Source organism: Heterodontus francisci, chromosome 4 (genome assembly GCF_036365525.1).
Source record: "Heterodontus francisci isolate sHetFra1 chromosome 4, sHetFra1.hap1, whole genome shotgun sequence".
Lineage (NCBI taxonomy): Eukaryota > Metazoa > Chordata > Chondrichthyes > Heterodontiformes > Heterodontidae > Heterodontus > Heterodontus francisci.
Window position 1 is genome coordinate 101,074,376 of NC_090374.1, and position 23,996 is coordinate 101,098,371.

Genomic DNA, 23,996 nt, shown 5'->3' on the forward strand with positions numbered 1-23,996 from the left:
TATCACTTGGTACACAATGCCACAAAAATCACAAACTATCTGTAAAACATACTGAATAAAAATGTAACAAATTGAATCTTAGGGCGGCACAGTGACGCAGTGGTTAGCACCGCAGCCTCACAGCTCCAGCAACCCGGGTTCGATTCTGGGTACTGCCTGTGCGGAGTTAGCAAGTTCTCCCTGTGACCGCGTGGGTTTTCGCCGGGTGCTCTGGTTTCCTCCCACAGCCAAAGACTTGCAGGTTGATAGGTAAATTGCCATTAAAAATAGTCCCTAGTATAGGTAGATGGTAGGGGAATTGAGGGAAGGTGGGGATGTTGTTGGAATATGGGATTAATGTAGGATTAGTATAAATGGGTGGTTGATGGTCGGCACAGACTCGGTGGGCCGAAGGGCCTGTTTCAGTGCTGTATCAATAAATAAATAAAAGAAATAAATATACCAGTACATCACATGTGTAATGTTCCAAGAAGATTGAGCGGAGGCCAATAGCTGTGGTAGAAGAACCAATGATGGCTCCTGAAGAAATAGGACTGCAGGATACAGGGAAGGTTGGGAATTGACATTTCCATGCTTCAAAGTCCTTAAAATGGCAGGAGTGGGGGATAGTGGAATGGAAAACTATTTTGGTATCCAAAAGCTTCATCACACTTTTGTTTTGAGGGATATAATTTGTGTCTTTATGAACGTGGAATTTTTTTTTTTTTTTGAGTGAAATAGACTGCATTTTTGGTTTGGCTAAGATTTCACACCAAGAAAATAGCTGCTTCATTCCATTATGGACAAGTAAGACATTTCATACTTTATGGATATGTCAGACAAGCAGCAGATGCAAAAAATGGTTAATAAAGCAAATGTTACGGTTCACTAAGTCTTTCAGCTAAGATACCAACAAAACGCATATGATCTGCTATGTAAGAAAAAAATATATATAATCGGGAATTGCATAAATCTAAACTGAAATCGAATATGTTTCAAACTGAGTCACTGTTAAACTGCAGCTACTTGGAAGAAAATACCTACATCAGTTTGCTTACATAATCTGCTTTGCAAATCTGACACTTCTGAAAAACCTGCACCTCAAATGTAATGCAATAATTTCAAAGCAAAAAAAAAGTTTCATGACTTCAATTTCATGTTCTCAAAAAGGTCTCTACAGATTGCACTTTTAGTAGAAGCTGTGCAGTGAAAATAAGTATCCTTATTTAAAAAAAGCTATCATGGGGACAGATATATCACTCTAAATTACGTCCATTTGTCTGGATTTTATTTTCCACAGAGATAAATTTTAATAACCAAGAATGTAATCACAAAAACGTCTAATCATTTTCAGTTACTTGTTATTTTTCTATCCAGCTTATCTCACCAAAAATGGCATTTTGAAGAAGGAATTTAGTTCAATAGAACATCCAAAAGAATCATTTTTGAAGTTTAAGTTAATCAGTCCCTTTAAAAAGGGCACAAAAATATGTGCTTGTTATACAGATTTCCCAACTTCAGTCTGTGAACAAAACTATAATATATTGTACAGATCCAAAAGCATTCTACCTTTTCAAGAGTTAAAAGATTGATCTCTGACTGAAGTCGAATTTCAGGTTTGCTGCTCTGCTGCTCCTTGTACTGATGGAACTCTTTTTCAAGCAGTTTGTATTTCTGTTCTGCTTCATGGAGCTAGATAGAATTCAGGAAAGAAAAAAGCTTTCAAAAAAACTAAAAGGAAATCAGCTTATCCTTTAGACACTAAACAGACGCTCTAAAAATTCACATTCAAAATAAATGGACTTTTAATGCAACTAAAGTACATGCAGACTAGCAGCAAGAAATCTGAACTCTGATCAAGCTCTGGTTTAAAAATGGATGAATAATTTCATTGTTTACATCCTGCTGACAATGCAGGCAAGGATACAAAGCAGTAACACATAACCGGCTAATCCCTCTACAGCAGATCATTATTTATCCATCTATTCAGTTAACACTTTTTGTCAGTTTACACAATATAACCACCATTTTTTAACATTTATACTGTACAACATCCAAGTGTAACTTAATCAAACAGACTAGCTGATATATTGAGAACATAGGTTTTAGAATGTTATACTTGTGGAAAAATGAAAAATTATTCTTCAGCCAACAGTTGAGCAATAATTTAAGAAGTGAAGCATGAGGATTCTATTGATTAATGACAATGCTGAACACCTTTGACTTTATAATATACACAATGAATTCCAGTAAAAAGAACCTGTTTTTGAACTCTGTCGGTAGTTAAAAACTGAAGTTGAAATTAATGCACAGTTTCCAGAATAAAAATCCAAGCTGCTGGAAAAACTATTAGCAATTTAGCAACCATTGAAATGCAACTGAATAAAATCCTACACAACAGATAATCTGAAAATGTATCATGGTTAGCATGTTACCCAAATAGGTGCAGAATTATGTTTTTTTTAAAAATATAGTTAAGGTTGCAAATCACGTTAACCACATTTGCAACAAGCACTATGTAACTGTATTTGCTAATTGTGAAACACAATGAAACAAAAACATCTGAATTCAGTTCACAACAGTCAGAAGCTGCTTTACAAAAAAGTACTTCAAAAGCCCAATTATTAGCAAATGTCAAAATGTCTCAAAATAAACTGACAGCCAAGACAAGAAATGGAAATGGTACTAAGGCTAGGGAAGCTCACATGTAATTTCAGGTACATTCAACTTAGATAGCAAAAGTTTAAATAAGGGCACCTAAAGACCTCACTTTCCAACAGCACAAGTCAACAAGCTAGTCACACCAAGCCCTTTTGAAAGTATCGACACTGGACGTGAGGCTTCTGACTTGATCATTGAGCAACAGTGTAAGGCTCCATTCCAACTAATAAATTAATTACAATTCATTTAAATGGCAATTATTGTTAATTGGATTAGAATTTTATTGCTGCACAAAGCAATTCTCTCAACTTTTTCCAACTACCGAGGAGCAGAGAGGTTTCCTGACAACTAGATAGTAAAAGTGCTCTTGTCCTTTGTAGATTTCTGTTGTTACGATCAGGTGAGGAGCTGAAAGGCTCTCCTCTTGTCCCTCTCCTTCTTTAAAAGAAATAAACCTTGTTGCAGTCAAACAGTGCTTAACAATTCAGTGAGTGTTTAACCCTTTTAGGTGCTATGATCATAAAAGAACCAATTGGACAGTTTTTCCTGAGTTTAAACAAGAGAGGGGTTCGTTTAGTGCACTTAACCCAAACCCGATCTAAGTAAAAATAATAAACTATGCTCCAACTTTCACACACACACACACATACACAAATAGGTGACAGAGTGAAGAATAGATTGGTTGGATAAGAGTCCAGAACAAAAAAAAAACTAATAGACAGTCTGCGGAATTTGGTAATTCAGTTGTCTTCCAGTTGAATTTTTTTTTTTGCAGCGGCGACATGGAGAGCGAGGTGGCAGCTGGGTAAGTCCTATATATTTGGGCAGCGGCTGAACCAGAGACCTGTAGTGTCTCCCACCCACCCTCCTCCTCTAACCAAAAAAAAAAGGACTCGGTGGTGTGTAGATAAGGTAAGGCTTTTTCTATTTCTTTTTTCCCCCGTGTGATTGGCAAAAACTTTTCGTTCCTTTTTCATTTATCGAAGTTAAGACTAAGTTAAGCTTAAGATTAAAAATGGCAGGAGATCTCAGACCCGTGTTATGCTCCTCTTGCTCAAGGTGGGAGCTCAGGGACTCGGCTGATGTCCCTGACTCCTTCACTTGCTGGAAGCGTGTCCAGCTGCAGCTCGTTAGACCGCATGACGACTCTGGAGCTGCGGATGGACTCACTTTGGAGCATCCGCGATGCTGAGGTCGTGGATAGCACGTTTAGCGAATTGGGATTGCTGAGGGAGAAAGTAAACGGGTGACCAAAAGGCAGAGAAAGAGCAGGAAGGCAGCGCAGGTGTCCCCTGCGGTCATCTCCCTCCAAAACAGGTATACCGTTTTGGATACTGTTGGGGGAGATGGCTCACCAGGGGAAGGCAGCCAGGTTCATGGCACCGTGGCTGGCTCTGCTGTTCAGAAGGGCGGGAAAAAAGAGTGGAAGGGCTATAGTCATAGGGGATTCGATTGTAAGGGGAGTAGATAGGCGGTTCTGTGGTCGAAAACGAGACTCCCGAATGGTATGTTGCCTCCCAGGTGCACGGGTCAGGGATGTCTCAGATCGGCTGCAGAACATTCTGAAGGGGGAGGGTGAATAGCCAGTTGTCGTTGTGCACATAGGTACCAATGATATAGGTAAAAAACGGGATGAGGTCCTACAAGCAGAATTTAGGGAGTTAGGAGCCAAGTTAAAAAGTAGGACCTCAGAGGTAGTAATCTCAGGATTGCTACCAGTGCCACGTGATAGTCAGAGTAGAAATGAAAGAATAGTCAGGATGAATGCGTGGCTTGAGAGATGGTGCAGGAGTGAGGGGTTCAGATTTTTGGGACATTGGGACCGGTTCTGGGGGAGGTGGGACTATTACAAATTGGACGGTCTACACCTGGGCCGGACTGGAACCAATGTCCTTGGGGGTGCTTTTGCCAACGCTGTTGGGGAGGGTTTAAACTAATGTGGCAGGGGGATGGGAACCAAATGAGGTCAGTGGACAGGAAGGAGGTAGTAACTAAAGCCTGTAAGGAACTAGATAATGAAGTCAGCGTGACTAAGGGAAAGAGTAGACAGGGAGCAGATGATGTACGCAAAGGGACTGGTGGTCTGAGGTGCATTTGTTTTAATGCAAGAAGTGTAGTAGGTAAGGCAGATGAACTCAGGGCTTGGATTAGTACCTGGGAGTATGATGTTATTGCTATTACTGAGACTTGGTTGAAGGAAGGGCACGATTGGCAACTAAATATCCCAGGATATCGATGCTTCAGGCGGGATAGAGAGGGAGGTAAAAGGGGTGGAGGAGTTGCATTACTGGTCAAAAAGGATATCACAGCTGTGCTGAAGGAGGGCACTATGGAGGACTCGAGCAGTGAGGCAATATGGACAGAACTCAAATAGGAAGGGTGACGTAACAATGTTGGGGCTGTACTACAGGCCTCCCAACAGCGAGCGTGAGATAGAGGTACAAATATATAAACAGATTATGGAAAGATGTAGGAGCAACAGGGCGGTGGTGATAGGAGATTTTAATTTTCCCAACATTGACTGGGATTCACTTAGTGTTAGAGGTCTAGATGGAGCAGAATTTGTAAGGAGCATCCAGGAGGGTTTTCTAGAGCAGTATGTAAATAGTCCAACTCGGGAAGGGGCCATACTGGACCTGGTGTTGGGGAATGAGCCCGGCCAGGTGGTTGAAGTTTCAGTAGGGGACGACTTTGGGAAGTTTTAGAATACTCATGGACAAAGACGAGAGTGGTCCCAAAGGAAGAGTGCTAAATTGGGGGAAGGCCAACTATACCAAAATTCGGCAGGAGCTGGGGAATGTAGATTGGGAGCAGCTGTTTGAAGATAAATCCACATTTGATATGTGGGAGGCTTTTAAAGAGAGGTTGATTAGCGTGCAGGAGACATGTTCCTGTGAAAATGAGGGATAGAAATGGCAAAATTAGGGAACCATGGATGACAGGTGAAATTGTGAAACTAGCTAAGAGGAAAAAGGAAGCATACATAAAGGTCGAGGCAGCTGAAGAAAGACGAAGCTTTGGAAGAATATCGGGAATGTAAGACCAATCTGAAACGAGGAATTAAGAGGGCTAAAAGGGGTCATGAAATATCTTTAGCAAACAGGGTTAAGGAAAATCCCAAAGCCTTTTAGATTAGATTTTTAGATTAGAGATACAGCACTGAAACAGGCCCTTCGGCCCAACGAGTCTGTGCCGACCATCAACCACCCATTTATACTAATCCTACACTAACCCCATATTCCTACCAAACATCCCCACCTGTCCCTATATTTCCCTACCACCTACCTATACTAGTGACAATTTGTAATGGCCAATTTACCTACCAACCTGCAAGTCTTTTGGCTTGTGGGAGGAAACCGGAGCACCCGGAGAAAACCCACGCAGACACAGGGAGAACTTGCAAACTCCACACAGGCAGTACCCAGAATCGAACCCGGGTCCCTGGAGCTGTGAGGCTGTAGTGCTAACCACTGCGCCGCCTTTTATTCATATATAAGGAGCAAGAGGGTAACTAGAGAAAGGATTGGCCCACTCAAGGACAAAGGAGGGAGGAAAATTATGCATGGAGTCAGAGAAAATGGGTGAGATTCTAAACGAGTACTTTGCATCGGTATTCACCGAGGAGAGGGACATGACGGATGTTGAGGTTAGGGATAGATATTTGATTACTCTAGGTCAAGTCGGCATGAGGAGGGAGGAAGTGTTGGGTATTCTAAAAGGCATTAAGGTGGACAAGTCCCCAGGTCCGGATGGGATCTATCCCAGGTTACTGAGGGAAGTGAGAGAGGAAATAGCTGGGGCCTTAACAGATATCTTTGAAGCATCCTTAAACACGGGTGAGGTCCCGGAGGACTGGAGAATTGCTAATGTTGTCCCCTTGTTTAAGAAGGGTCGCAGGCACAGTGGCGCAGTGGTTCGCACTGCAGCCTCACAGCTCCAGGGACCCGGGTTCGATTCTGGGTACTGCCTGTGTGGAGTTTGCAAGTTCTCCCTGTGTCTGCGTGGGTTTTCTCCGGGGGCTCCGGTTTCCTCCCACAAGCCAGAAGACTTGCAGGTTGATAGGTAAATTGGCCATTATAAATTGTCACCATGTATAGGTAGGTGGTAGGGAAATATAGGGACAAGTGGGGATGTTTGGTAGGAATGTGGGATTAGTGTGGAATTAGTATAAATGGGTGGTTGATGGTCGGCACAGACTCGGTGGGCCGAAGGGCCTGTTTCAGTGCTGTATATCTAATCTAAAAAAAAAAATCCAGGTAATTATAGACCAGTGAGCCTGACGTCAGTGGTAGGGAAGCTGCTGGAGAACATACTGAGGGATAGGATCTATTCCCATTTGGAAGAAAATGGGCTCATCAGTGATAGGCAACATGGTTTTGTGCAGGGAAGGTCATATCTTACCAACTTAATAGAATTCTTTGAGGAAGTGACAAAGTTGATTGATATGGGAAGGGCTGTAGATGTCATATACATGGACTTCAGTAAGGCGTTTGATAAGGTTCCCCATGGTAGGTTGATGGAGAAAGTGAAGTCGCATGGGGTCCAGGGTGTACTAGCTAGATGGATAAAGAACTGGCTGGGCAACAGGAGACAGAGGGTAGCAGTGGAAGGGAGTTTCTCAAAATGGAGACGTGTGACCAGTGGTGTTGCACAGGGATCAGTGCTGGAACCACTGTTGTTTGTGATATACATAAATGATTTGGAGGAAAGTATAGGTGGTCTGATTAGCAAGTTTGCAGATTGGTGGAGCAGCAGATAGTGAAGGGGACTGTCAGAGAATACAGCAGAATATAGATAGATTGGAGAGTTGGGCAGAGAAATGGCAGATGGAGTTCAATCAGGGCAAATGCGAGGTGATGCATTTTGGAAGATCCAATTCAAGAGTGAACTATACAGTAAATGGAAAAGTCCTGGGGAAAATTGATGTACAGAGAGATTTGGGTGTTCAGGTCCACTGTTACCTGAAGGTGGCAACGCAGGTAAATAGAGTGGTCAAGAAGGCATACGGCATGCTTTCCTTCATCGGACGGGGTATTGAGTACAAGAGTTGGCAGGTCATGTTACAGTTGTATAAGACTTTGGTTCGGCCACAGTTGGAATACTGCGTGCAGTTCTGGTCGCCACATTACCAAAAGGATGTAGATGCTTTGGAGAGGGTGCAGAGGAGGTTCATCAGGATGTTGCCTGGTATGGAGGGCACTAGCTATGAAAAGAGGTTGAGTAGATTAGGATTATTTTCATTAGAAAGACCGAGGTTGAGGGGGGACCTGATTGAGGTGTACAAAATCATGAGAGGTATAGACAGGGTGGATAGCAAGAAGCTTTTTCCCCCCAGAGTGGGGGATTCAATTACAAGGGGGTCACGAGTTCAAACAGAGGGGAAAAGTTTAGGGGGGATATGCGTGGAAAGTTCTTTACGCAGAGGGTGGTGGGTGCCTGGAACGCGTTGCCAGTGGAGGTGGTAGACGCGGGCACGATAGCGTCTTTTAAGATGTATCTAGACAGATACATAAATGGGCAGGAAGCAAAGAGATGCAGACCCTTAGAAAATAGGCGACAGGTTTAGATAGAGGATCTGGATCGGCGCAGGCTTGGAGGGCCGAAGGGCCTGTTCCTGTGCTGTAATTTTCTTTTCTTTGTTCTTTGAATTCGTGGTCCTGAAGTTCCTGGCTGGTCGAAGTGGACATGGTTTTCTTGGAGATAGTGATGTAGATGGCTTTCTACCCAGAGTCTCTGTTTGCAGCAATGATAGACTTGGATGTTTTGCAGTTTGTAGACAGGGTTCGAAACTTACAATATTCCTGCCACAGAGTGCCAGGGCAGGAGCGCGCAGGGGTCAGTGCCAGAGAGAGACAGGGTCAGGTACTCCTTCAGTACTGCACTGAGCTTGAAGCCTAGTCCGTATTAAGACAGAGGTAGATAAATTCTTGACCAACAAAGGTGTCAAAGGAGATCAGGGGTTGGCAGGAAAGTGGAGTCTAGGCCTCAATCCGATCAGTCAAGATCTTATTAAATGGTGGAGCAGCCACGAAGGGGCCGAATGGCCTACTCCTTATTCATATGTTCACATTCTATGTTCAAATGGTGGAATGGGACTTGAATCCATGGTCTTGTAACTGGCAAGAGTGCTACCTCTAAGTGATGATTTAGAACCTCAAGAACACTGTGCTGGGTAAACCTGTACAACTAATTTCTGGCTTTAAGATCAGATACTGGTATAATAGTCGTCTGAATATTTTTGAATGCATCTATAAACCAACAGTCCAGGGAGGAATATTACATGTCCTCTGGTATACTAAACTTTGATGCTTCACTGAATAGGCACTACAGATGGGAAAGGCCTGGGGACTATCAGAATGTGGACATCTGACACCATGCTGTTGACATTAAGCTGCATGACCAGCTGATGTGCAACTGAAACCTTCCAGAGTTCTGGACAAATAAAGACAAAGTAATGCTGAATTCAATTTAAAAGTGTAACTATGACAGAAAGAATATTTACCTTGGTACCTTTGCTAAAAGCAATATCAAGAAGTATGACGAAATTCAAATTGTATGCTTGATTGACAAGAAGGATGAGAATAAAATAAGCATGAACTGGTCGCAAACATAGAATTACTATGGCCTTCAAAATGTATCTTATTTTTGCTTCGATTAGCCATACTTTTTTTTACCTGCTGCTGTAAGCGTAACTTATCCTGTTCCAACTGATTAAACTTTAACTTTTCCAATTCCATCTGACGGGCAGAATCTTCAGTGCAGCGTCTTGTGGTCTCTTGCATTTCTCGCAAGCTCCGATCATGATCGTCTTGTAACTCTTTCCTCAGCCGCTGGAGCTTTACACAGGTAAAAAAAAAATTTTGAAAACTCTGATAAATATAAGATAAATAAGATAATTAATAAAACATGATGCAGTAACTTTTGTTAATTAGTTTACAGATGTGGGAACTGCTGCAAGGTTATTGCTAATTCCCAACTGCCCTCAAAAAGGTGGTAGTAAGCTACCTTCTTCAACCATTGCAGTTCTTGTGGTGAAGGTACTTTCCACAGTGCTGTTAGGAGGGAGTTCCAGGATTTTGACCCAGTGACAATGAAGGAACTGCAATCTATTTCCAAGTCAGGATGGTGCATGACTTGGAGATCACTTGTAGGTGGTGATGTTTCCATGTGCCTGCTGTCCTTGTGGTGGTAAAGGTCTAGAGTTTTAGAGGTACTGTTGAAGACACCTTGGCGAGGTGCTGTAGCACATCTTGAAGATTGTACAATACAGTCACAGTGCACCAGCAGCGGAGAAAATGAAGGCTCAAGGTGGTGGATGGGGTGCCAAGCAGCCTGCTTTGCCCTGGATGATGTCGAACTGCTTGAATATTGTTGGAGCTGCACTCATCGAGGCAAGTGTACACCATTCCATCACAGTCCTGGCTTGTGCCTTGTAGATGGTGGACAGGCTTTGGGGAGTCAGGCAGTGAATCACACTGCAGAATACCCAGCCTCTGACCTGCTCGTGGCCACTGTATTTATGTGGCTCGACCAGTTAATTTTATGGTCAATGCTGACCCCTAGAATGTTAATGGTGGGGGATTTGACAATGGTAATGTGTTGAACGTTAAGGGGAGGTGGATAAACTCTTGGAGACGGTCACTGCCTAGCATTTGACACAAATGCTGTTTGCCACAGCAAATCTAAATGTTGTCCTGGTCTTGCTGCATGTGGGCAGAGACTGCTTCAGTATCTGGGCAGCTATGAAAGGAACTGAACACTGCAATCATCACATCCCCACTTCTGACTTTTTTTTAAATTCATTCATGGGATGTGGGCGTCGCTGGCCAAGCCAGCATTTATTGCCCATCCCTAATTGCCCTCGAGAAGGTGGTGGTGAGCTGCCTTCTTGAACTGCTGCAGTCCATGTGGGGTAGGTACACCCACAGTGCTGTTAGGAAGGGCGTTCCAGGATTTTGACTCAGTGACAGTGAAGGAACGGCGATATAGTTCCAAGTCAGGATGGTGTGTGACTTGGAAGGGAACTTGCAGGTGGTGGTGTTCCCATGCATTTGCTGCCCTTGTCCTTCTAGTTGGTAGAGGTCACGGGTTTGGAAGGTACTGTCTAAGGAGCCTTGGTGCGTTGCTTTAGTACATCTTGTAAATGGTACACACTGCTGCCAATGTGCGTCGGTGGTGGAGGTAGTGAATGTTTGTAGATGGGGTGCTAATCAAGCGGGCTGCTTTGTCCTGGATAGTGTCGAGCTTCTTGAGTGTTGTTGGAGCTGCACCCATCCAGGCAAGTGGAGAGTATTGCATCACACTCCTGACTTGTGCCTTGTAGATGGTGGACAGATATTGGGGAGTCAGGAGTGGAGTCACTGGCCACAGGATTCCTAGCCTCTGACCTGCTCTTGTAGCCACGGTATTTATATGGCTACTCCAGTTCGGTTTCTGGTCAATGGCAGCCCCTAGGATGTTGATAGTGGGGGATTCAGCGATGGTAATGCCATTGAATGTCATGGGGAGATGGTTAGATTCTCTCTTGTTGGAGATGGTCATTGCTTGGCACTTGTTTGGTGCATATGTTATTTTCCACTTTTCAGCTCAAGCCTGAATATTGTCCAAGTCTGGCTGCATTTCTACATGGACTACTTCAGTATCTGAGGAGTCGCGAATGGTGCTGAACATTGTGCAATCATCAGCGAACATCCCCACTTCTGACCATACGATTGAAGGAAGGTCATTGATGAAGCAGCTGAAGATGGTTGGACCTAGGACACTACCGTGAGGAACTCCTGCAGTGATGTCCTGGAGCTCAGATGATTGACCTCCAAAAACCACAACCATCTTCATTTGCGCTAGGTATGACTCCAACCAAAGGAGGGTTTCCCCCAATTCCCATTGACCTCAGTTTTGCTAGAGCTCCTTGATGCCATACTCGGTCAAATGCTGCCTTGATGTCAAGGGCAGTCACTCTCACCTCACCTTACCTTATAATGGAAGGAAAGTCAATAATAAATCAACTGAAAATGGTTGGGCCAAGGACACTAGCCTGAGGAACTCCAGCTGCCATGTCCTGGTGCTAAGACGAATGCCCTCCAACAACTGCAACCATCTTTCTTTGTGCAAGGTGCGACTCCAGTCAATAAAGAGTTTTCTTCCAATTCCCATTCACAGCAATTTTACAACGGCTCCTTGATTTCAAGGGATGTCACTCTCACTTCTGGAATTCAGCTCTTTTGTCCATGTTTGGTCCAAGGCTGTAATGACGTCTGGAGCTGAGTGGCCCTGGCATAACCCAAACTGAACATCAGCGAGCAGGTTTTTTGTGAGTAAGTGTTGCTTGATAACACAGTTGATAACCTCTTCGATCACTTTGAAGACAAGAGTAGGTTGATGGGCGGTAATTGACCAGATTGAATTTGTCCTGCACTTTGTGGACAGAATATACCCAGGCAATTTTCCACTTATTAATGCATCACCCTGCTGGTTTGGTAAACTGGCTCCACAAACTAAAAAAAAAAGGGTTCAACCTCCAATCCCAGAATCTCAATGTTGTAGGTTTTAACAGTTCCTATTCTCTTCTTCCCTAACAAAACAATGTCATGCAGCAGAAATGGCTTTAGAATTGTTGTCAGTTAGTCTTCAAAATGGAACCAGTGGTGTGACTGAATGCTGGGAAAGTAAAGAGCTAATTGCTAATTAAACCACAAATGGTTAAGCTAACTGGTGAGTTTATGACTTTTTTGCCTGATTTATTCAATAATTATCAAAAAAAAAGGTTAATTAATTCACTCAGTAGCTTTGTGGATGCTGATGGGAGTTTTGTAGTATAACTACAACAACTTACATTTATATAGCATTTTTAACATAGTAAATCATTGCAAAATGCTTCACAGCAGCATTATATAAAAAAAAAAATCTGACAATGAGCCATGTAAGGAAATATTAATGCCAGTGACCAAAAGTTTAGTCAAAGTGGTTGGTTTTAAGGAGTCTTAAATGGAGCAGAGAGGAGGGGTTTAGGGAGGGAATTCCATACCTCAGGGCCTAGGCAACTGAAGACACAGCTACCAATGGTGAAAAGATGAAATTGGGGATGTGCAAGAGGCCAGAATTAGAGGAGCAGAGATGCTGGAGGATGTAGGACTGGGTTAGTTTAGAGATAGGAAGACCATAGAGGAATTTGAAAACAAGAATGAAAACAGAGAACTTGAAAGATACTGAATGTAGATCAATGAGCACAGGATTGGTGGGTGAAAGAAATGGCAGCCTGCACACCGCCAAAATCTTGAGCGTGGCGGCTCATTTAAGTATGCAGGGCGGTTGCACCCCACCACCCCCCCCCACCCCCACCCAATCCTGTGGCTTTTAAAGGGCTGCCAACCCTGCTCAGAAACTGCCGAGTTGAACCCCGTACACACCTCTCCCAACTACACCGAAAGTAAACGTTGGCCCAGTTCCACCACCCCAGCTCACTGAAATTGAAATGTTGACCCCTCCCCCCGCCACCTAACTGAACAAAGTGCAGAGATTACTTCTTCCCCACCCCGCCACACTACAAATGCAAAGATGACCTCGTTAACCACCCACCCCAACTACACTGAAAACCCCGAGATCCCCTTTCCCCATCTAGGTGGCACCAGCTTTCCCTGGACAGGAAAATGAAAGTGTGCAAGTGCCGCCCGTTGCATGGAAGATCCGGATCTGACTGTAGGAACTGTATTCAGAGTTTATTTAAATATTTAAAGTCGGGTCCCATCACCACGCGGCAAAGGGGCCACCATGGAGCCTTGCCGTCACCAGGAAGATAAAGCCTGGCAATCCTGGTGTTGGGCCACTGCTGTTCCAATCGTCTGGCACCCCCCCCCCCCCCACCCACGGAGGCCAACATGAGAGATGAACAAAATTCAATCCTTAATGTGAGTTTGGGTATAGGCAGCAGAGCTAATAACATAATTTTCCTAATCTAAGAAGCATTTTCCCTAAAATTTTACCTAGAAGTTAGAATGTGTATTATACATGGTATATCAAATCAAAATGGGTTTTTTAATGGCAACCTGTCAACCACATCTTCTCTGAACACGTTGTGAATGATTATGCATTCCTACCAGAAATGGTGCATTTCCATGGTAATTCTTTTAAATTCTTCCCGTTTCTAAAGGCATAAATGAGAATCGGCTCCAATTCCAAGTGTACTTGGAGGGGAAGCCTACAAACTCCTCGCATATGGACCTACCGCCCCAAGTTAGCCTGTGCAAATGATGCACCTGTGAGTGAACTATGAAGGGCCTGTCAGATGATTCATTGCTGCCCTGAGAAACTTGTATACGTGCAACATGCTTTGTTCGATCCATCAATCGATAATCAGCTCGTTCCGTCTATTTGAGTATCACACATTTTATGTGGGCTGGGAGCCGGCTGCTCAGCAAACTAGGGCGAGAACAGACCCTTCAACTTAGTCAGGTTTGCCCACTACATTTGTCAAAGGAGGATCGCTTTGACCGCACTATTGCAGAAGTCTAGTTGTGTATTATACATGGTGATTAAGCAAATTTGACTCAGTTCATGAAAAATCAGTGTGCATATTATATTGGTTGCATATTATATTCAGAAAATTACAGTAATCCAAATTGGTTATTGCAAGTCCGTTCATCAAGACAAATTTAGGCATCAGTAACTCTTGGGCATAGCAAATTTCAGACGGTTCTTGACAAGGAGGCAAGGTGTTATGGATTCATCTGGGGCTCTTCATGAAGACTCTTGCCAGGGAATAAATGAGTTATTTCCTTGGTACACTGTTCATGCACTAAAAGACCTATAATAAAAGCAAAAACTGTGGATGCTGGAAATCTGAAATAAAAATATTAAGTGCTGGAAATACTCAGCAGGTCTGGCAGCATCTGTGGAGAGAAGCAGAATTAACATTTCAGGTCAATGACCTTTCATCAGACCTATAAGTTACCTATCTCTCTACCGCTGCACCACGACAATTCAGCAGGAGGCAGTCTTGCAAAAGGCTATGTTAATTTACAGTATTCAAATAATTGCATTTTCCAGGACAAACAGAATGAACAGAATCCCAATTTTGAAATGCAATTTCATTATTAGGAGTATTGAAAAACTGTCCATAAGATATTGACAACACAGCGACGGGAAATGATTCTCTCAAAACTTGAGAAGCCATTTTTTGAAAGGAAATGCTGAAGCTGAAACTAAGATGACTTTGTTGTTTTTCCAGGAAACAAGGCAACTAATGAACTTACTGTAAACAAAATGAAAATGCGCACATTATTTCAGAATATCGATTTAACAAAATAAGTCTGATCTTTCAGTTCTGTTTTCTTAGGTGTCAAGATATAGAAATGTGAAGTTGAACAATGTATAACTAACATTGAGTGCGGTTCTATCTTGCGTCACACATTTTAGAAGGAAAATGCTCTGCTCATGCAAGCCCTAGATTTTGCATTTATCATCTCAAATTGAAAGTAATTTTTACACAATGAATACTTAAATCACAATGCAGGAATTGGTACGTTCAGTGATTTGAAAGCTTAGTTCTACATTTCATTTGCTTTACCTTATGAGCGAATAAAAACAAACGTTGCACAGGGCACTTGAGTGCAAATCTGAAATTGGTCATGCCTCAAAAACATGAAAGGCATTATATAAACTAAGTGACTTCTGACATCAAGGCAGCCTGCTGACGTCATCAGAGCGCTCCAAGCTGTGCAATGCACAAACTGTCTGCTGCGCAGCCTACGTCTTGCCTTTCCAGGACTAACTGGCGCATACGCAGGAAAACACTAACTGGCGCATGTGCAGAAAACGCTCTCTCCACCCCCAACCACTCCGGCCGTTCTCTTGCCCCCAGCCCCCGCTCGCTCCCCGCTGCCCCCTCCTGCTCTCCAGCCGCTCACTCCCTGCTTCCCCCCCCCCCACCCCAGACGCTACCTCTAAGACGCGGGCCATTTCCCTCCGCTCGGCCACATGCTCCACACAAAGAAGCGGAGCAGGCCATGAGGGGTGACAGGGTGATGTTGGAGTGAGTGGCTAAGAGGAGGGAAGCAGCACCACTTGCGGCCTAGAGCTAGCTAGCCAGGAGGGATGGGCAGTGGGGAAGCGAGGAGCGAGCAGCCGGAGAGCGGGATTGGGGGCGGGAAGTGAGTAGCCGGAGAGCGAGATGGCAAACCTCACAGAATTACGGAGGGAGTGCAGCACTGTCAGAGGTGCTTTCCTTCTGATGAGACTTTAAACAGTGCAATGTTCTCAAAGTATCCAACATGCCCATTGTGTGCTGCCATGGGTTGAAGTTGTTTTTCTGTGATAGGTTGAGCAGCGCCATCTTTAATCCTGGCAGCTGCCTGATCACAGACAGTGACATTTAAGCCGATGAGGATGCACTTGTGCATGTGCTAGTACAGTGCCACCTAGTGGTTGCATTGTCAACAAACGCAGCCTTATATAAATGCGATGATGTGGCACTACAGTCATCAAGCCCCTGTAATCAACATCTCGTCACCATTGACCAGTTTAACTGGATCAACCAGAAGAAGTAATTAAAAGGCTGAGATGAGTGACTCACCACCTGAAAGCCACTCCACCAGCTAAAAGGCTCAAGTCAAGATTGTGATGGAAGACTTGACTGTCTGTTTGGCACAGATGTAACAACGCTCAAGGACTTCATAAATAAAAACAGAAAATACTGGAAATACTCAAGATCTGAAACGTTAACTCTGCTTCTCTCTCCACAGATGGTGCCAGGCCTGCTGAGTATTTCCAGTATTTTATGTTTTTATTTCAGATTTCCAGCAGTATTTTGTTTTTACTCAAGAAATTCATCATGATCCACGACAGAGCAGTTCATTTGATTGGTGCCCCATCACTAAACTCAGTAGCCATCTCTTTTTCACTGTCAGTACACTAACTGCAGTACATTCCATCGACAACGTACATTGCAACATCTCACCAAGCTCACTTCAACAGCACCTCCCAGACGTGTGACCGCCACCACAGCAAAAGAGCATCATCAGAGTTATGGAAACACGATCTCAAAGACCTTCTGCAAGTCATGCACCATCCTGATTTGGACATAGATTGTTATTCCTCTATTGCTGTTTCATGACCCTGGAAATCCCTACTCAAAATCAGCAAGAATTATAGTGATTTACAAAAGGCCCACCACCACCACCTACAGGAGAATGACGGATGTGCAAAAACTGCCACCTTGACAGCAGTGTCCAATTGGCAATACAAAAACTTTGACAAATCTTTCTTTTAAAGTATCAAATTTTATTATAACGTTACACTGCATTTGAAGTAAAAAGGTTATACCATGTTCATTAAGCAGCCAGAAAGGTTTCAACTAAAACCAAGGTTAAATTATTTTGCAGCCTTGGGGATTCTAAAAATAAATTTTAAACAGAATTACCTCTATTTCACCATTAGCCAGCTGTCGTTCTCTTTTTTCCAAATCTGCCAATGTTTTTTGTAGTCGCTCCTCAAGTACAGCATATTCAAGCACCTGTTATTAATGATAAAAAAAATACAAATGTGAAGTTCCTTTCCATAACACTATATGCAATTAGCAAAATACACTAATGAATCTTACAAATCCTATCTAGACAAGTGATTCTCCACGTTTAAACTTCCTCCCTAAAGAGAAAAGCCTCATTTACCATTATCTATTACAGCAATATACTTCACCATAATCCAAACAAAGCAATGTCGAGTGAGGAAAAAAAAACTGTACCAGTGTTGAGATCTGTTAAAAAGGGGCAGACTTGTTGATCTTGATAAATGTTCCCATTTTTAGCTTTCTCATTACTAGGACTTGTTACCTGTCTAACACCTTTTTCTACAAGTTGTTTTAAATTACACCAATTAGGTACTTACACCATGCCTCTGTAATGCTGGAAAGGAATTTCAGGTGTTAAGAATATTTTTAAAAAGATCCACTGATACTTTCAAGCATTTTATAAAGTTAAGCAGGGCTTATTTAAAAATATTCTAAGTGTAGATGCACCTGGCCAGGGTCTCAAGTGATTTGCAATATACTGGCCAAAGCTGAGCTCTGCACACATGGAATGCCACAACTCTGCCTATAATTAATAATGACATATGTTCAGAGCAGCACCAGCATAAACCTCAATATCCAAGCATGTCTGAAAGAAATGCTGACTGGTCTGCTATGTATTTCCAATGTTATTTGTTTTCAATTTCAGACTTTGAACATTTTTACTTTTTACTTCTAGCACAAATTAGTTAAAATGAGTGCTATTGCAGGTCATTTAACTGCATAAATAAAAGCAAAATGTAAGGCAGCTTTGGATCAACTGACCAAATATCAGTATTAAACAGGTTTAAGCTGTTTAGCAGATTATCACCATTTTGCCAGAGAGACAAACAATGAACAACACTGTGTTGAATTAAGTTAAAATGCATTGTTCCAAGTATGTTGCTGCTTAAACTGCACGAAATTTCAAAGCAGTCTTCTTTTAATGATAGACACTACTGTGCCTTCCCTCTTAATCGGATTCTTAGAAGCAGCAGCAAGAGCTTCTGCTGCACTGGAAATCATGGAAGCACTCCTATGTCTGTTTCTGCACTCTTTAGCGTCTTTTCCACTAGTATAGACTCCTATTTCGGATTTATTCCCCAAAATGTACAGCCTTCCACTTATTGACATTAGATTGCAGCTGCCATCTGTCTGCCCATTTCCCTAAACTATGCATCCCTTCCTGATTTTTTATTATCGTCAAACTTCTTTTCTGTTGTCAACAAATTTCAAGATGGTGTTCAAATATGCAAGCCCAAATTATGTATATATACACGAAGAACAAAAGTGCAGCCAACACCTAGCCTTGAGGTACACTACTTCCAACTCTTGGCTTGTGTATACATTTCCTCTAACTCGGTTTCATCATAAACATCAATTTTTATTTATATAGCGCCTTTGATGTAGTAAAACATCCCAAGGCAATTCACAGGAATGTTATCAACCAAATGTTGACACTCTGCCACATATGATATTACAGCAGATGAACAAAAGTTTTGTCAAAAGGGAGGTTTTAAGGAGCATCTTGGAGGAGAAAAGAGAAGTAGAGGCACGGAGAGGTTTACCGAGGGAATTCCAAAGCCTAGGGCCTTGGCACTGAAGACATGACCATCAACGGTATAGTGATAAAAATCAGGGATGCTTAAGAAGCCATAACTGGAGGAGCACAAATATCTGAGGACTATACAGCTGGAGGTTACAGAGCTGGGGAGGGGTGAGGTGTTGAAGGGATTTGAAATCAAGGATGAAAATTTTAAAACTGAGGCGTGCTTAACCAAGAGCAACAAAGGACTTAGTACAAGTTAGGTCGCTGACAGCAGAGTTTTGGATGAGCTCAAGTTTAAAGGGTGGGATGGTAAGTCGATCAGGGCAGCATTGGAATAGTGAAGCCTAGAGGTAACAAAGGCACGGATGAGGGTTTCAAGAGCAGATGAGCTGAGGCAAGTGTGAAGTCAGTCGATTTTAGGGAGGTGGAAATAGGTGGTCATGATGGCACAAATATGTGGTCAGAAGCTCATCTCAAATACAACACCAAGGTTGCAAACTGGCTGGTTCAGCTTCAGATAACAGCCAGGCAGGCAGATGGAGTTGGTGGCAAGTGTCATCCCCAGTAAAGACATATATTGCTGCTTTTAAGATATGAACTTTATTCAATGCAGACTCTTTGTCCACTTCTTAAAAGAAGTCAATTTCAATGTGCTGCAAAATGGCCAAAGATCAGATGACCTGACCTGTGTATTCAAACTGTCTCACTGTCTCAAAAGGACAAAAGGATGCATTCCAGACTAAGAGGTGTCGACTACACCCACCCTGGAACCATCAAGAGACATTCCCAAATTGAATGGTTTTCTTCTGCGACAAAGAAGTTGTGAAGCAGACACATCCTAACAGAATGGTACCCAAACATCCTGGTCCATTGTGTGGTCAGACCAGAGGAGAAGGCTATGTGGCAATGAACAGAAACTCTAATTTGATGGATTTTGACCTTAAAAGGTCTGGACAGAGGAGGAGGGAGAGATCAGAGCCACATCACAGAAGGCAGTCCAGCTGAAAACTGTAAGTGACCGCCATCGCCTGTCCGAAATCTTAACTACCAGAATCTACAACACCAAGAAGTTCAAGAGTACAAACACCCAGGCCGGCACATTTAAAAGAGACTGTCCTACTTAGGAGATTCAACAGGTTTACCGTAAACCACGAACATTTACAACAACTTGAACTCTTACCCTTTACCTTCTATCTTCTCTTGAGTGCATGAGTGAATGCGTGCATGAGTGGTGTTGCCAACATTTTGGGGACTGAATATTGTTCAATAAATAGTTCATCTTCTGTTTTAAACATATAGAAAACCTGCCACTGTTAAGTGGCAAGTAAAATACTCAGGGGCTAACTCATCATTTTAAACAAAACACGATTGCAGTCAGTTGGGAGGTGAACAGTAGGAACTTCCAACATCTCTTACCATCTGTCCATAACACGAGGGGAATGGAATTTGTGGTGGAGATCAAAGACATTGACTTTGGTGGTCTTCCCAATATTTCTTTGGAGGATATTTCTGCTCATTCAGTATGAGATGTTGGACAAGCGGTCTGATAATTTAGAAATGAAGGGATCAAGAAAAGTGGTAGTGAGGTAGAGCTGTGTGTCACCAGCATACAGTGGAAACTGTTTTCGAATGAAGCTGGCAGAAAGGGGGTGATGGGGAGCATGTTGATGAGAAACAAGAGAGAGTCAAGGAGAGACTTTGGTGGATACTAGAGTCAATGGTGCAGGAGCAGGAACAGAAGTCATTGCAGGTAATTCACCGACTACCACTGGACAGATAAGAATGGAACTAGGCAAGTGTAGTCCCACCCAGCTTGACGACAGAAGGACATTGGAGGAATATGGTGCAGTCAACCATGTGAAAGACTGTAGACAGGTCAAGGAGGACGAAAAGAATTAGTTTAAAACTAGCACAGCCACAGAGAATGTCTCCTGTGAATTTGATAAGAAACCTGATTGGAGGGATTCAAACATGGAGTTTCAGGAAAGATGGTCATAGTCCTGTAGCTTTTTTTTTCTGGGAATATGCGGTTTGCCTTTAAGGCTTGCCAAGGATCAGCATTGCTTTAAGAACCGGCAAGCCTCAGGAGTTATAGAAAGGTGCATTTTTGGTTGCCGTTAGAAATGGCTATTTGGAGACTGCGATTCAAAGGGTGCATTCTCGTTACCATAGATACAGCCACTGGGAGTGAATCTCCTGCAATACATTTGTTACAATTAAGTTTTGAACTGGATTTTAGTTGAAGACAGTTTGTTCTAACAGACAGAGACATCCACACACAGCTGGTGTTAGCATCTGGAAAAGAGCTTGCAACCATTTAAACTGAAAGAATAGGATTTTTGTCTGTTTAATTATTATCTCAAAATTCTAAAACATTAAGGCAAAACAGAGATCTCTGGTAATTTCAAGTGAAGGGAGGGAGTTAGACTGTGACAATCTTTTATCCCTCAAAAACTCTGAAGTCAGATTGATTATCTTTTAAGTGTTTGCAAGTCATTAATTGTTGAAATCCGCTGGAGAAGGAAAGCAACATTGTGAGGACCTCAAGCAACATTGGACTGCAAATTTGCAAAGACTCTAATTTTTATTTTAAATGTTGTTTATATCTTCAGAGTGTTGAAGAATTTAGCTCTTCTAGTTCAACAGTTAATTTGTTGATTTAAAAAGACAACTGGTTTGGTTAGCCTCATTCAGGGGTTAAGGGGGGAGTTACTCACCGCAGGATTCCCAGCCTCTAACCTGGTCTTGCAGCTACAGTATTTATTGTGGCTGGTCCAGTTAAGTCTCTGGTCAATGGCGACCCAGAGGCTATCGATGGTGCTGCATTTCTTCAATTTGGAAAGTTTTAAATGATATGTCAGGTGATCTGTGGAGGTATGGGATTGAATTATCAGTGCGTTTCTCCCATCACAATCAGAATCGTATATTTTGATTAGGGGCTTTGACAGGAGCGGTCGATCGTAACAAGATGGACATGGATTTGGGAGATGACAACAGATTCAAAGACTTGAGAGGAAAGGGAGGTGATGGGGCTGTAGTTTGCAAGGACAAATGGGTCAAGGATTGTTCTTCTGCGGTGGGGGTGATGATGGCAGATTTTCAATGAACGTTCAATCCTTGCAACGACCCATCTTTCTACATCATACGCCTGCTTATTCCTACAACTTACACTATCAAAAATTGTCCATAAACACCACATGCATTCCCTTTATCCAAACAATCACTTTTTCAAAAAAATCTATTAAGTTTGTCAAGCACAACTTGCCTTCAAAAAAAAAAGCAAAATACTGCAGATGCTGGAAATCAAATAAAAACAAATTTCTTTTTTACTTTTTTTATTCATTCATGGGATGTGGGCATCGCTGGCTAGGCCAACATTTATTGCCCATCCCTAACTGCCCTCGAGAAGGTGGTGGTGAGCTGCCTTCTTGAACCGCTGCAATCCGTGTGGGGTAGGTAGACCCACAGTGCTATTAGGAAGGGAATTCCAAGATTTTGACCCAGCGACAGTGAAGGAACGGCGATATAGTTCCAAGTCAGGATGGTGTGAGACTCGGAAGGGAACTTGCAGGTGGGTGGTGTTCCCATACAATTGCTGCCCTTGTTCTTCTAGTTGGTAGAGGTCACGGGTTTGGAAGGTGCTGTAGGGAGCCTTGGTGCCTTGCTGCAGTGCATCTTGTAGATAGTACACACTGCTGCCACTGTGCGGTGGTGGAGGGAGTGAAGGTTTGTAGATGGGGTGTCAATCAAGCGGGCTGCTTTGTCCTGGGTGGTGTCAAGCTTCCTGAATGTTGTTGGAACTGCACCCATCCAGGCAAGTGGAGAGTATTCCATCACACTCCTGACTTGCGCCTTGTAGATGGTGGACAGGCTTGGGGAGTGAGTTATACACTGCAGGATTCCGAGCCTCTGACCTGCTCTTGTAGCCATGGTATTTATATGGCTACTCCAGTTCAGTTTCTGGTCAACGGTAGCCCCTAGGATGTTGATAGTGGGGGATTCAGCGATAGTAACACCGTTGAATGTCAAGGGGAGATGGTTAGATTCTGTCTTGTTGGAGATGGTCATTGCTTGGCACTTGTGTGGCATGAATGTTACTTGCCACTTATCAGCCCAAGCCTGGATATTGTTCAGGTCTTGCTGCATTTCTACACTGACTGCTTCAGTATCTGAGGGGTCGCGAATGGTGCAATCATCAGCGAACATCCCCACTTCTGACCTTATGATTGAAGGAAGGTCATTGATGAAGCAGCTGAAGATGGTTGGGCCCAGGACACTACCCTGAGCAACTCCTGCAGTGATGTCCTGGATCTCAGTTGATTGAACTTCCAACAACCATAACCATCTTCCTTTGCGTTAGGTATGACTCCAACCAGCGGAGAGTTTTCCCTGATTCCCATTGACTCCAGTTTTGCTCGGGCTCTTTGACGCCATACTCGGTCAAATGCTGCCTTGATGTCAAGGACATTCACTCTCACCTCTTCTCTGGAGTTGTGATGAGGTCAGTAGCTGAGTGGCCCTGGTGGAACCCAAATTGAGCATCACTGAGCAGGTTATTGAGAAGCAAGTGCTGCTTGATGGCACTGTTGATGACACCTTCCATTACTTTACTGATGATTGAGAGTAGACTGACGGGACGGTAATTGGCCGGGTTGGACTTGTCCTGCTTTTTGTGTACAGGACACACCTGGGCAATTTTCCACATTGCCGGGTAGATGCCAGTGTTGTAGCTGTACTGGAACAGCTTGGCTAGGGGCGTAGCAGGTTCTGGAGCACAGGTCTTCAGTACTATTGCCGGAATATTGTCAGGGCCCATAGCCTTTACAGTATCCAGTGCCTTCAGTCGTCTCTTGATATCACGTGGGGTGAATCGAATTGGCTGAAGACTGGCATCTGTGATGCTGGGGACTTCAGGAGGAGGCAGAGATGGAACAACTCGGCGCTTCTGGCTGAAGTTTATTACAAATGCTTCAGCCTTATCTTTCCCACTAATATGCTGGGCTCCCCCATCATGGAGGATGGGGATATTTGTGAAGCCACCTCCTCCAGTTAGTTGTTTAATTGTCCACCACCATTCAGGACTGCAGAGCTTAGATCTGAACCATTGGTTATGGGATCAACTAGCTCTGTCTATTGCATGCTGCCTATGCAGTTTGACACGCAAGTAGTCCTCTGTTGTAGCTTCATGAGGTTGACATCTCATTTTTAGGTCTGCCTGGTGCTGCTCCTGGCATGCTCTCCTGCACTCTTCATTGAGCCAGGGTTGGTTTC

The 23,996-nt window shown here is 43.2% G+C and overlaps 1 protein-coding gene across 3 annotated transcripts in view; it reads right to left on the reverse strand.

The window, feature by feature from the left end:
- The window catches only part of cep120 (centrosomal protein 120), a 130,156-nt gene that overhangs the window by 22,804 nt on the left and 83,356 nt on the right, over nucleotides 1-23,996 (reverse strand). For all 3 annotated transcript variants that reach the window (XM_068029921.1, XM_068029922.1, XM_068029920.1), the window contains 3 exons: nucleotides 17,054-17,146; nucleotides 9,315-9,476; nucleotides 1,549-1,671 (listed from right to left, as the gene is read on the reverse strand). In XM_068029921.1, the coding sequence (XP_067886022.1) occupies nucleotides 1,549-1,671; nucleotides 9,315-9,476; nucleotides 17,054-17,146 (378 nt within the window). The remainder of the gene's footprint in view (nucleotides 1-1,548; nucleotides 1,672-9,314; nucleotides 9,477-17,053; nucleotides 17,147-23,996) is intronic.